The sequence below is a fragment of the Hypanus sabinus genome, chromosome 10 (assembly GCF_030144855.1).
Source record: "Hypanus sabinus isolate sHypSab1 chromosome 10, sHypSab1.hap1, whole genome shotgun sequence".
Classification (NCBI taxonomy): domain Eukaryota; kingdom Metazoa; phylum Chordata; class Chondrichthyes; order Myliobatiformes; family Dasyatidae; genus Hypanus; species Hypanus sabinus.
The window spans coordinates 167107852-167122525 of NC_082715.1; the positions used below are offsets into that span (position 1 = coordinate 167107852).

Sequence of the window (14674 nt, forward strand, 5' to 3'; positions counted from 1 at the left end):
TCGGAAATCTTTTGGGTTGAATCAATTTATTCCAGTAACTCCTATTATATCTATTTTTTTCATCCCTCTATCATGGAGCAAACATATTTGGCTTGGAAAACTACAGGTATATTACGATTTTCTGATTCATTTTTGAATAAATGTTTCATGGCTTTTGAACAATTATCTAATATATATATAATTTGCCTAGATCCCATTTCTTTAGATATTTACAGATTAGAAACTTTTTAAATACTGTTCTTCCTACCTTCCCGAATCTGGATTCTATGGGTATTCTGGAAAAAAAAAGATTTAAATCCTTTTCAGAAAGGTGTAATAGCAACTGTTTATGCTATAATTATGAAAATCCGTTCAGACGTATCTAATAAAATTAAGAATGATTGGGAAAGGGAAATTAAGCTTTCTTTAACTATTGAAAAATGGGAAAAAAATCTTCAATTCGTTAACTCATCCTTGATATGTTCCAAACATTCGTTGATACAGTTTAAAGTAGTATACAGGGCCCATATATCCAAGGATAAATTCGCTCGTTATTACTCCCATATAAATCCTGTTTGTGATAGATGTCACTCTGAGATAGGCTTTTTTAACTCATATATTTTGGTCATGTCCTTCTTTGAAAATGATAGAACTAAATCATTTAACCTCTTCAGCTCGTCGGATGATTGCATTTCTTGCATTAATGGCTAAAAGATCTATTTTGCTGAATTGGAAAGAAATCAATCCTCCTACTACATTTCATTGGTTCTCTCAAACTACGTTGTGTTCAAACTTAGAAAAAATTATAAGCGTCATATATGATCCTTCTATTAAATTTGAAAAGACTTGGAAGCCATTTATTCAACACTTGCATATGATGTAATTTGACCTTTTCCAAACCTATTTTTTTTTCTTGTTTTATATATGTAGAGCGGATCGGAGTTAATGACACTAATGGTTCTTATTTTTAAATATTACAAACAACCCATGTTCTTTTTTTCTCTTTTTCTTTTTATTCATTAGTTAGTATTGGTTAGATTAGTCTTTTGGAGGGATGTGTATATATATATAGTTTTTTTTCCCTTTTTCTCATTTGTTATGCTAATTTTCTTTTTTTCTGTGATTATATTTGTATTTTCTACGATTTCGGGAGGTTTAATGCCCTTGTATTAACTGAGTGTATAGTCATATATGTGAATTATCCCCACTATCGGAAACATCTGCTCCATATCCACCCCAACAGGTTCACTCAACATTCTGAAGTTTTAAATTCGATCCGTCTGCATTCTTCTAAATTCCGGTGAGTACAAGGAGAAAGCTACCAATTGTTCCTCATATCTGTAACACTCTGGAAAAGTTTTCACTGCTAACGTGATGGTCTTTCTTACAAAGCAGAGTCTGAGTTATCGAGAGAGATAGCGGGCGCTGTGGAATGTGAGCGTTCTTTGTTCGGCTGGAAGTGAAGTGGGAAGATGCTGGAGTGAACCGCTCCTAGGATTCGACCAGCGGGGGACCGTGATTCAACGGTAAATATTACTTCTGGAAAAGTTGAGTTCTAGCACGTGCACATTTCGCTGTTTAATTATAAAGCGAAAGGAGACGGAGGGAAGCGTGCCAGTGAGGAAACGCCCTGCCATCACGGGGTTGCGGGTGGGGTGTTGAGGAACGCGTTCCAATCAATATATCGAGGAACATCCTGAAGCAAAACAAAACAATCAAACTATTTCTGAACGTTTAATGGAGCCGAACTCCAGTGTGGCAGTGCGGATCAAGGTTATTTATGCGAGAGGCATGCGTGACCTAGGCTATCAACCGACTGCTATACCGTTCTTTTGACAACTAGTATTGAGGCAGCTTAGTGCGCTAGAGATCTGGGGTCTTCGTACTGAAAACTGCCTGTATGATGGTTACTTGTCGTTGAAGCTGGACGTTTCTGAAGCTGCTGTGGGAATAGCTGAGGTTGGTGATACATTAGTGTTTGTTTCTCCGGACCTCGTCGAGAAGGGCGAAGCTTCAATTGTTGTGGGAACAGTTACTCATATTCTTAGGAGATTAGTTGGAACCTGCAAAGAGAAAGTTGGACTGAGCTTCCAGAAAACACTGTCCATTCGATTGGTTCAGAGCTACTTTTTAGGAAGCGCGTGGCCGCACTGGGGCTAGATGAGGAGCATAAACGAGGGACTGTGTTTTACATTCACTGCGGAAGTAGCTAGAGTGACGGGAATCCCAAACTTTCCCGGAATAGGTGCAGAAGTAGACCATTCGGACCTTCGAGCCTGCACCGCCATTCTGAGAACATGGCTGATCATCTACTATCAATACCCTGTTCCTGCCTTGTCCCCATATCCCTTGATTCCCCTATCCATAAGCTACCTATCTAGCTCCTTCTTGAAAGTATCCAGAGAAATGGCCTCCACTGCCTTCCGAGGCAGTGCATTCCAGATCCCCACAACTCTCTGGGAGAAGACGTTTTTCCTTAACTCTGTCCGAAATGACCTACCCCTTATTTTTACAACTTGCCATCTGGTACTGGACTCTCCCAGCATCTGGAAAATATTTCCTGCCTCTATCTTGTCCAATCCCTTAATAATCTTATATGTTACAATCAGATCCCCTATCAATCTCCTTAATTCCAGCGTGTACAACCCCAGTCTCTCTAACCTCTCTGTGTAAGACAGTCCGGACATCCCAGGAATTAACCTTGTGAGTCTATGCTGCACTTCCTCTACAGCCAGGATGTCCTTCCTTAACCCTGGAGACCAAAACTGTACACAATGCTCCAGGTGTGGTCTCACCAGGGCCCTGTACAAATGCAAAATGATTTCCTTGCTCTTGTACTCAATTCCCTTTGTAATAAAGGGCAACATTCCATTAGCCTTCCTCACTGCCTGCTGCACTTGCTCATTCACCTTCAGTGACAGATGAACAAGGACTCCGAGATCTCTTTGTATTTCTCCCTTACATAACTCTACACCGTTCAGATAATAATCTGCCTTCCTGCTCTTACTCCCAAAGTGGATAACCTCACACTTATTCACACTAAACGTCATCTGCCAAGTATCTTGATTTTTTTACAATATTTTTATTCAGAAGAAAAAAAAGATTTACAGAGTGCAACACATAGATACATCTCAACATAACTTGTGTACATTCATATATTGTAATAAAATTGATCAAAATGTTATAGCATAACACATAAATGTATACCACAGTAATCAAAAAATAAAGATAGGTTATACATCATAAAAGAATTTTTTTTATATCTAAAAAAAGTCAACCACCTACCAACTAACAAAGAAAAAAGCTGATGGATGACAATAGATAATTAGAAAAAAAAACATATTCACTTAAGAAGAGAAGATAAAAATATACATAAAAGTCTGTGCACTGTTAAACTTTATAAATTGGAAAAGTAATTTAGGAAAGGTCCCCAAATATCATAAAAAGTTTGCTTCGAATTTAAGACTGAGCAGCGCATCTTTTCTAAATTTAAATACGGCATGATATCACGTAGCCATTGAAGATGTGCAGGAGGGTTAGGCTCCTTCCAGTTAAGCAAGATTGCTCTTCTTGCTAATAGAGAGGTTAAAACTAAAACCTGTTGGTTAGGAGTATTTAAAGTTATATCTTCATTTGCAATAATACCAAACAAGGCAGAAAGAGGATTTGGGTCATATTGGACCCTAAAAAGTTGAGAGAAGGTATGAAATACTCCCCACCAAAACTTTTCAATTATAGGGCAAAACGGAATCATATGAATTAAAGAGGCATCAGCAGAGTTGCATTTATTACAAAGTGGAGAAACATTCGGGTAAAAACTGGAGAGCTTCTGTTTAGAAATGTAAGCTCTATGAACCAGTTTAAATTGTAGAAGTGAATGACGAGCACAGAAAGATGATTTATTAACCCGTTTAAGAATTTTATTCCATCTCTCTTCAGAAATCTGACAATTTTGGTCATCCTCCCAAGCTTTTTTTTATTTTATCTAAAAAGTCTTGTCTAGAATCAATCAACAAGTTATAGATACCGGTAATAGAACCATTAACAAAAGATTTTAAATTTAAAAGATCGTCCAATAATTTTTTCATCAGGACCAATAGGAAAAGTAGATAATTGGAAACGTAGAAAATCTGCCAAGTATCTACACAGTCACCCAGCCTATCCGTCACCCTGAATTCTCCTAACATCCTCATCACATGTCACACTGCCACCCAGCTTAGTATCATCAGCAAACTTGCTGATGTTATTCTCAATGCCTTCATCTAAATCATTGATGTAAATCGTAAACAGCTGTGGTCCCAATACCAAGCCCTGTGGCACCCCACTAGTCACCAACTGCCAGTCCGAGAAACACCCATTCACCGTTACCCTTTGCTTTCTATCTGCCAACCAGTTTTCTAACCATGTCAATGTCTTCCCCTCAATGCCATGAGCTCTGATTTTACCCACTAATCTCCTGTGTGGGACTTTATCAAATGCATGATGCCGAAACTTTTCTGGTGGATGCTCGGGAAGACCACGAAGAGGAGGGGTGCTTAGCGCCTGGGGTGCTGATGAGGGCCGAACTGCAGAGGCCGTTGGCTCTACATGTGAACAGGATGACAGAAATTGTCAGGAACACCTCGGAGAGAGACATCACTCGCAGGAGGGGATTGCCATTGGCGCACGATCTTGTGGCGAATACAATGTCCAGTGTTCCTGTGAAACAAGCAGGGAAGAAGCCCTCTCCTGTAGAGAGAAATTTGACAGGCAGCTCATTCAACGTTGGTGACGCCCCTGTACCTGGAGGTTGGAGGAGGAGATCAACAGAGAAGATGTTGAAGTTAGAAAACCTATTTTCTACTTACGGGTTTGTTTCAGAAACATCCGGTGATGATGGCTGCTCCGTTCAGAGAAAGGTTGTGGCGACAGACACCCGCTGATGTGAAGACGTCCGGCTGTGCCTGCAGTAGCTGAAAGAAGTGGCGATCATCACGAGTTAAGGAGGCCCGATGCGTTCAGGAGTGCTGGCGAGGAATAAGAACGGAAAAGTAAGAATGTGTGTTGACTATTGAACTCTGTGCTAACATAGAGTCTGCGACCAGTATACAGTCCCAAGAATCGAGGACACGCTGGCTGCCTCAGTGGTGAAAACAAGTTTAGTGTGCTGGATCTGAGCAGTGGGTATTATGAGATAAACGTAAGAGAGGCTGATAAGGCAAATAAAAACGGCATTAATATGCTACATGGATTCTACCAGCTTGTAAAGATGCCCCAGGAAACATCGGGAGACCAGGCTACTTTCCAGCCTGTCGTAAAGAGAATTGTGGGGTAGGAAAGTGCTTGAAATGCTGGTTTGCCTGGATGATAGAGATCGGGCCCACGTTTGATAGCATCAAGCGAGGTTAATGAAAGTGTTAGGCCGCCTGAAAGCTGAAACGTTAAAATTTTCTCTAGCGAAAGCCATTCTGAAAGACGTCAATCAACTATGTTGAGCATATAGCCTCTCGGGATGGAGTCGCTCACCCGTCAAACACAGAGGCAGTGACCACATGGCCAAGGCCATAGGGTGTGAGTGTTGTTCCTTGGATTCTGTGGATGCTATCGGAAGATGGTGAAGAGCTTCTCTACAGTAAGTCACTCTTCTGATCAACCGTGCGGTTACCCCCCATTGGGGAAGAAAGGGAGGAGGATGAAAGGAGAAGATGATAAAGATTATCTTAGCCCTTCGGAGCCTTTTGGAGCGGGATGGGATGCAAAATGTGAGAGACATTTCATTGCTGAAGGAGCTGCTGACGAAAACGCCTGTGTGTGTTTTTTTTTTTTGCAGACCCCGGATTTCCGTATGTAATGCATACTGATGCCAGCAGTGAGGGCTTAGTTCAGGATCTGGCCAAGAATAGACAACTGTCGCGATTATCAGCTGGAGTCCGTCATCCCGCGGGTGAAGCTACCCCATGCAAAAATTTGAGGTCTTGGCATTGAATTTTGCTGTGGTAGATAAGTTAAGCGACTGTCTGTATGGAGCCAAGTTCGAGGTGAGGACGAAAAACAACACAATAACTTATATCTTGACCAGGGCGAAAATGGATGGCACAGGCCTTCAGTGGCTGGTGACGTTGTCTTCATATGAGCCCTACCGTCAAAAGAACGGTACAGCAGTCACTTGATAGCCTAGGTAGGCCATGTATGCATCTAGTATAAATACCCTTGATTCGTAGTGCTACACTGGAGTTCGGCTCCATTAAACGTTCAGGATTTGTTTTTTATTTGCTTCAGTGATATCTTCCGTGATATATTGAATGGAACGCGTTCCTCCACACCCAACCCTGAGACGGCAGGGTGTTCCCTCACTGGCTCTCTTCCCGCCGTCTCTCTTTGCTTTAGTACCCTGGGGCTCACCTTCTGAAGGCTTTCCGGTCTTTGGCCCTCCCGCCTGAAGTGTTCCTCTGTTATAGCAGACAATAACGGTTGCTTGCCATCTAGCGCGACCACGTTCGCTTGCACCCCTCTGCTTAGTCCGTCTCCTTAGGGGTCCGATTACCTTTCAATTTGTCATGCGGTGTGGGCGCACACGCCGTAAACAATCTCAGTTCTAAACTCTGCAACGATCTGGTTTAACACCCCCGTTGTGTGCTGCCCGGGGTCACTCCAGCAACGTGAACTACCGAGTGGTGTGTACTCCATCGCATTCTCCTCCTCTCTTACTTCTCTGATCTGCTCAACAAACGAGGGAGCGTTGGAGCCCTACGGGACATTCGGAGACGCCAAGCGATCATGGCCGGGGACTGTGAGCTTTTCGCCGCAATGTGCATTTCTAACTGAATCACCTCAGCCGTTTGAGTGTTCCCCCAAGCGCTGCGAGTAATGCGGATGTCTCTCTCGTCGACGAATGTCGGCGGGAAGTTTCTTTCCATTCTTCTGAAAAAGGTTCCTGAACCCCGTCATAAGCTCCATTGCACTTCTCGCGTCGAAAACATTTTCTGGCGCTTGCACGTCGCCCGCAGAAGTAGCAAAGCGGTTCTGTGTCTTTAAGGATCTCCATACGTCCGGAGACGCCTCCTTCAAACTATCTAGCGGTCTGTCGTTTGCTGTCTTCCCGCTTTATCAGAGCACAGCCACTCATCAGGGCCGCTCGGCCCGTCTCATAGGGCTGCTACCCTTCGGTGCTATTCCCGAGAACATGCTGATCCTCCGATAACAAGGACTCTGCGCTTGTAGAACTGGCCAATTTATTTGCCAGAGAATTTATGGCCAACTCATAATGCTCATCCGTCGCCGGAGGACTCACACTTTCCAAATCCGACCGCCCCTTCCCTTCGCTCCGCAGAAACGACAGCAACTTGTCTTTAAAATTTCTGCCCCCAAAGGGAAACAGGAAACCTGGCATCGGATACGGCACACCTGTCTAAACCCCTCCCTGAAGATTGGACAGCCAACGCTCACCCCTCTAACGGGGGCCGAGCAGGATCAGACATTTCTACTTTCGTACGTACGCAACGCTGGAAGAACTCAGCAGGTCAGGCAGCATCCGTGACGTCAGCACGTTGACCATCTGAGGCTGCAGAACCAACAACGTTATCAGTCGGGTTAACGATAGACACTAAGATTAGTAATGTTGCACTCAGGCTGGCCAGCGGTGATATTATCATTTCAGCTCGGTGATGGTTCAGGAGAAGCAGTGATAACATCAGCGTGGTCAGTGACATGTTAATGAAAGCACAGACCATTTTACATTTTGAACAGAAGTGCCTCTTTGAACTATAAGCCAGGCCCATAATCATTCAGACTTTTCAGTATCACAGTCAATGTTTCTGCTTATTGTTTGCTGTCGTCCAGTCGAAGTCTAGGTATTGGACCCCCAGTAGCTCAGACAGATGACCGTGAGTGTGATTAGTGGGAGTTAGTGCACATTCAGCAAATTTTATTTCACATTGCTGCTCATCTGCAAAGACTGTTATATTCTGTTCCTTGAAATGTTTTATTTCATTCTATCAATATTTGCAAATTATTACAAAATAGTTCTTAAACGGTTTTGCTCTTTTCCTCCCACAGAAAACAGACACCTGAGCGTATTCTGGAATTCTGTAAGAGCCGAACTTTAACAGGCTAACTGCACCTCACTTTGTCTGTGATTAATCTGGTTAGTGATGTGCGGTAACTCTCCCTCGTTGTCATTGCGCAGCTCGATTGAAACAAAAAAAGCATACACATTTATTCCCAGCACTAGCACATTTTTCTTCAGTAGTTAAGTATCTTAACAGTATGGTTACATGTACACAATGTATTTTAACCTCTATATTCACTATTTTGTTTCTGGTATGAGACATCAGAGAAAAACATATCGGTTGTGTAAAGGTGTAAGTGATGAAGGCTCGGTGTTCTTATGTTCCCCGGTGATTCCCATTATCTGAACCTACTGAACACAAGCTGCACCTATTTTCGTTTTAGCTGGGAAATATAAATAATAGTAATCATGCGATTCTACTGGAGTGAATGCAGTGGATGCAACGTGCACATTGCTCGGATGGGAATTTATTAGAAATCAGGAAGTGAGATGCCATTCCTTCCATGAAGAACAGTGAGCATCGCGGTGGCGGGTGGGTGGGTGGGTGGGGGGTTCCATAGAAATCTACACAGTTGTATGTATGAGATCTGCAGTGTTAACCATTTTTCCATAGCACATTTATCTCATGGGAAAGACAAGTGCAAGGTTTACTGAACGTAGTTGAAGGCTGCTGATTTTCTTTTCTCATTTCATTCTTAGGCAAAAGATTAAGTAACGAATGAAAGGTACTTCCGCCGATTTGATCTTGAACGTCCACATATTCGGAGCAGCTCCGTCATTATCGAAAGGGCCGTGGCGGTGACGAGAGCGGAAATACGGTGAAAACAAGTGACAGTCAGGGTAATAATTGGTAGGAGGTGGGTGTCGCGTTTAGTGGAACCGGACATTCTGTTCCTGTGATGTGACATTTTTATTCCCCCCGCAGCTACGTTATCCGATGACCGCCAGTTCAGCGGTGTCAAATGGACAACACTGCGACCAGCTCTGAGAAGAACTTAGCGATATTGTTTGTTAATTAGTTGGATAATTGAAATGAGCGGTTGTCTCTCTGCGCTGATGAACTGCTCTCTGAACTTGGAATGAGTTACCTCATAAATAAACGTGTTTGTGCAGCAACTTAACATCATCAGCATGAATCTGGATTGCTCAACTATGTATTCGGATCGTTGTAATTATTTCGATCCAATCCAGCAGAGGCGTGATAAAGGAATTCGGCAAACTTCACCGACCACAGGATGATGAAGCTTCCGGAGATGGTGAGAAGTAAGATCACAGACCTCCTCCTGCTCTCCATCTCCGGATCGGTACGGTTCTCCGCTTTGTTCTGTCCCCTCAACCCCTCACGGACACGACTAGTGACTAAAATGTGCCTCACCATCAGACCATTGAACAGTAGTATTAACACATACGGGAGTAGCGGCGTCAGAACGGCCGTAAACCATCTAAATCCCACCCACCCGGGATCTGTATAGTAAGCAGATTTTACAATACAGTCCCAGGGTACATCGTCAATCACTTTCACTGGATGAAATTTGAAGAAGTAGGGAACGCTTTTAAAGCTTTGGAGCACGCCGGTTGTTGTCACAACCACAGCCGCAGTTTTCCCGGTGCAATACTTAGCTTTCAGCTTCTGGCAACGTATGGCGACAAACCGATAAAATGTGAAAATGACACTGAACTAGTCAGAAAATTGCATCGCTGCTAATCCCACGGCATTGATCACACTGCATGGTGTAATGTCCGGGAAAATAGTTATTACGGATCCGCCACACTATAACGTGAAAGATGATGGTCAGTAGATCCGCCGTTGCCATGGACACCAGGTAGCGGATGGTGCAGGTAGGGAGGCCGCATTTTCCCCTGGACAGAACACAATCGCCACTAAATCCAGTGGGGGAACAACAACAATATTGAGTTAATTACCGTCTCGCAGGTCACTTTGTCTCAGGGCGGAATAAATGGAGAACTATCAAACTGTGCAGACAACTCAATTCTGGAGATTTGAAATGTGTAAAGCGCGAGTCGCAAAGCGCTAACTGTGTGCATGCATGGTGGGTGAAGTTGTACGACACTTAGGACTGAAAAAGGAACATTGTTTGGGAAGGAGGCGTTGTCAGCTGATCACGGAGGGCGCTCTGGAGAATTCAATATAAATCTCCCACCACTAGGTTTTTCATTCATGTCTAAAGCCTGGTTACCTCAGCAACCTTCGATGGTGATGGCCGTGTCCCGGACATCCGCATTCTGGCACTCTCAGCACAGAGCAAGGACGCGCTCCCTCCGCCTCTGTACATTTACAGAGTTCGCATTTCAAAACAGACTTATTTTCCCCACTCGCATGTCTTCGTCTCCTCCACTCCACTTATGTCAGCCGACCACACGGACCCCGCTGGCTGGCTTCTTTTAGATTTTGCAAATATTTTTGGACGAATTCTTTCACATTATGTCAAAGTCTCCGATCAGAAAGATCTTATTTTCGTGGTTAAAGTTTCTGTCTGATCCACTGAACTGTTCGGGTATTGTGCTCGTTGGCGCTGAAAGCATCCAAATTCCAAAGGAAAGACAACTTAGATACTTCAAAAATATCTGAGCCTTTCAGGGAATGCTCCACATTACTGCACCACAAGTATAATTGTTTCAATGCTTGTTGTCCCAAAGCGGAGAATCGCATGAACCGCTAGATGGGTCCTTAACTCCCCCCTCACCTCACGGCCGGTAGGGACGTGGTACACTGAAAAACAGACAGCTATTTGGATTTTCAAAATTGCCCACGGATCGGAGTCTAACTCAGGAGTGATGTCCACTTCTCTCTCCTTAATGTCACCGGAGTTTCACTTCCCGAATTCCATTCAAACTTGGATCAATTTCTTAAAACGTAGCAATACCTTGAGATTTTAATGTAAAACATTTTCCACTTTTGATGCGGAATAATACCAAGTAACCGGTAAAGATGCCGAGCGCACTGGAGTATCGGTGTTTACTCTGACAGCGGTTTATCGTTGATAAATCAAAACTGCCTGCTATGAATCCACAAAATGATTCATATCCTCGATCTCACTCTAAACATCTGGTTCAGCTTCCGGTGTACTTTCAGCCGACGCTACGGATTAAATTGCAGGGAATTTCTGAACGAGCACAGAGTTTTGTCACAGTGTCTCTACTGCATTCACTGATACAGCGGCATCACAACGCTGTCGGTAATTGAATGCGCCCAAAAACTGTGGACAAATGCTGATTCTCCTGTGTTCTTACCGGGAACACTAATAACGGCAACGATCATGTAATATATCGTCCTCATAGTGTAGAATGTTTCAAACATGCTGTGTGAGATTCCGCCTGGACTCCAGCTGCCGCGATTTCCCTGAAGACGCTCTGAGCTGATGAGTCTCCACGGTCATTCGTATATACTTGCTCCAACACACTGAACATTCAATAGTACACATAGCTGGCGTGTCCTCCCGCAGCTGGGTTAAAAATAATTATGATGTCATTCTTGTAAATTCCCAATTGTGATGAAGCATGGTTAGCTTGACACGACATTGGAAAATCTCGAAGACAAACAAATGGTGTCACCTCTCAGTTTCATGGTCGTTACTGTTTTCTTGTCCATCCCTCGGCTCCATAGACTTTGTCATCATAGACGGGGAGACTCTGTTGCGACTAGAACAGTTAAGAATGGAGAGACATAAGTTCAAGGCTGCAGAGCCAGAGAAACAGAGGGAATTTGAGAGGGAGATGCGGCGTCAAAAGTGTCAAGTGTCAGGCCGTGGTGGCGAGAGGGAGTATCAATTACTGTCAGTCAGGAAATTAAGTTGGTACCTCCGTTTGCTGAAGGAGACTTTGATAGGTACCTCCTACATTTTGAGAAAGTGGCTCAGAACAGGAAGTGGCCGAGGGAGGACTGGGCAGTATTGATGCAAAGTTTGTTAAACGGGAAGGCGCAGCAAGCATATTCTGCCTTGTCTGTGACTGAGTCGACTACTTATGATGCTGTGAAGGAGGCTGTGCTTAAGGTCTGTGAAATGGTGCCAGAGGTGTACCGACAGAAGTTTCGGGGTTTGAGGAAGTCTGGGAACCAGATATATGTAAAGTTTGCCCGTGAAAAGGAGAGGTACTTTGATCGGTGGTGTGCCTCGAAAGAGGTAGAGGAAGACTACCTCAAACTGAGACAGCTGATGATGATCGAGGAATTTAAAGAGTGTGTCCCTGGTGAGATACGGACATACTTAGAAGAGAAAGAGGTTGAGACTCTTTCCGCGGCTGCTAGGTTAGCAGATGCGTTTGCCCTGACTCACAAGATTAAGTTTTTCCCGAGCAAAGGTTATCAGAAGAGTTACTGGGATAATCCACCAAGTAACACAGGAAACAAGGCAGGTAAAGAGGAGGGGAAACCAACCAAAGATAAGTTTTCCAGTTTTACCTGTTACTACTGCAGGAAGTCTGGCCATGTGGCGTCTAACTGTCTTATTCGGAAGAAAGAAATAGGAAAGGAGAAGGGGAAAACCCCCGACGCGTGTGCGCCGGCAGCTGAGACCACACGAAGGAAGGTGGGGTCTGGCCGAGTTCAGGAAGGGATTGAGTGGTTTATTATCAAGGGTTTTGTGTCTGTGAAGGAGGGGTCACCCCTAGTTCCAGTGAGAATCTGGCGCGATAGTGTAGACTTTCAGTCACTGATGTTAAGTGATGTCTTAGAATTTGGTAACGAGACAAAAACAGACTAAGTGAATATTCTGGAAGGTATTGGCAAGGGAATAGAGGTCGTGATTTTGCGCAAAATAATTTTTATATGTGACTTAGTGTCTGGACCAGTTGAGATAGGGATACGACCTAAATTACTGATAGCTAACGTGGACGTCTTGTCGGGAAATGACCTGGCAGGAAAAGATGTACACCCAGGGTTACAGCTAACAAGCCGGCCTGCTGTTAGTGAGACAAGCGCAGACAGTGAACTTTATCCCGCCCACAAGAAGCACGACAATGAAGGCTGCAGAAGTGACCAATGTAACTGCCTTCTCACAACATTAGCCTTTGGATTACAAACATCTGGCATGAATTAACCTGTGCATTTGAACTGAACTTTCTCAGGTACCATTGTAAGACTGTTTCGCTTACCTCCAAAGTTTGAGGAAGTTTGGGGATTTATATATTTACACCTATATATGCACAACACCGTTAACTCTCGATTTACCTGATTTAAGTTACTATATGACGTACGTACTAATAAAACAGTGTTTTGTTAGCAGCAAAACCAGACTCCAGGTGTGTTCTATTGTTTCTAATACTTTTACAGGGTTGCATGTACGTGACACCACTCTGTTTTCTGCCAACCAGCCAATGCTCCACCCACGCTAGTAACTTCTCTGTAATTCCATGAGTTCTTATCTTGCTAAGCCATCTCATGTGTGGCACCTTGTCAAAGACCTTCTGAAAATCCAAGTCCACCACGTCTATTGCATCTCCTTTGTCCACCCTGCTTGAAATTTCATCAAAGAATTGCAGCAGGTTAGTTAGGCAGGATTTTCCTTTCAGGAAACCATGCAGGCTTTGGCCTATCTTGTCATGTGCCTCCAGGTATTGTGTAATCTCATCCGTAACAATTGATTAGAACAACTTGCCAACCACTGATGTCAGGCTAACACGTCTATAATTTCCTTTCTGCTGCCTTTCAGCCTTATTAAGTAACGGAGTAAGATTTGCAAATAACAACGTACATTGTTGAAGCTCTGACGGCAATCTGCCAATCCTTCTTGTGTATTTGTGTGGGGTGCTTTCCCAGGCCGGTTGTGCTGCATGTGCATCTCCCAAAATTTAATCTTGTCGATGTCACTGCTGGTCTGTGTGTTCAGGCTTAGTCACACAATGTTTCAATGTGCTGGTTCATTGTGGTGGGGATACGAATGGACAATAAACTGGACTGGTCAAAGAACACTGAGGCTGTCTACAAGAAGGGTCAGAGCCGTCTCTACTTCCTGAGGAGGCTGAGGTCCTTTAACATCTGCCGAACGATGCTGAGGATATTCGACAAGTCTGTGGTGGCCAGTGCTATCATGTTTGCTGTTGTGTGCTGGGGCAGCAGGCTGACGGTAGCAGACAAAGCAGACACCAACAGAATTAACAAACTCATTTGTAAGGCAAGTCATGTTGTGGAGGTGGAACTGGACTCTCTGATGGTGGTGTCTGAAATGAGGATGCTGTCCAAGTTGCATGCCATCTTGGACAATGACTCCCATCCACTCCCTAATGTACTGGTTAGGCACAGGAGTACATTCAGCCAGAGACTCATTCCACTGAGATGCAACTCTGAGCGTCATAGGAAGTCATTCCTGCCTGTGGCCATCGAACTTTACAATTCCTCCCTCGGAGTGTCAGACACCCTGAGCCAAAAGGCTGGTCCTGGACGTATTTCCACTTGGAATAATTTACTTATTGTTATTTAATTATTTATGGTTTTATATTGCTATATTTCTGCGATATTCTGGTTGGTGTAACGAAACCCAATTTCCCTCAGGATCAATAAAGTATGTCTGTCTGACTCGCGAGTCCAGCAGGAGGCAGACCTGATCAGTCAGAGACTGCAATTTCAGACAGGTCAGTCTGGGTGAGCAGCGCACCAGGGTCTTGTCCATTTTTCTGACAAACTGGGTCACC

General features: G+C 43.9%; 1 protein-coding gene across 3 annotated transcripts; it reads left to right on the forward strand.

The window, feature by feature from the left end:
* The first annotated feature begins 1414 nt into the window (after positions 1-1414).
* LOC132401309 (uncharacterized) lies at positions 1415-13230 on the forward strand. 3 transcript variants are annotated; one of them, XR_009514546.1, is made up of 3 exons: positions 1415-1505; positions 8014-8101; positions 8726-13230. XR_009514546.1 is itself a non-coding variant. In XM_059983430.1 (2 exons), exon 2 carries the CDS (start codon positions 11941-11943, stop codon positions 12745-12747), a length of 807 nt encoding a protein of 268 aa, XP_059839413.1. In that variant the 5' UTR covers positions 7654-8101; positions 8726-11940; the 3' UTR covers positions 12748-13230. The 3 variants fall into 3 exon arrangements, 2 of the variants coding, with proteins under 2 accessions (XP_059839413.1, XP_059839415.1); XM_059983430.1 differs by lacking the exon at positions 1415-1505 and having other exon boundaries at positions 7654-8101; XM_059983432.1 differs by lacking the exons at positions 1415-1505; positions 8014-8101 and having other exon boundaries at positions 8835-8844; positions 8952-13230.
* The last annotated feature ends 1444 nt before the right edge of the window (positions 13231-14674 follow it).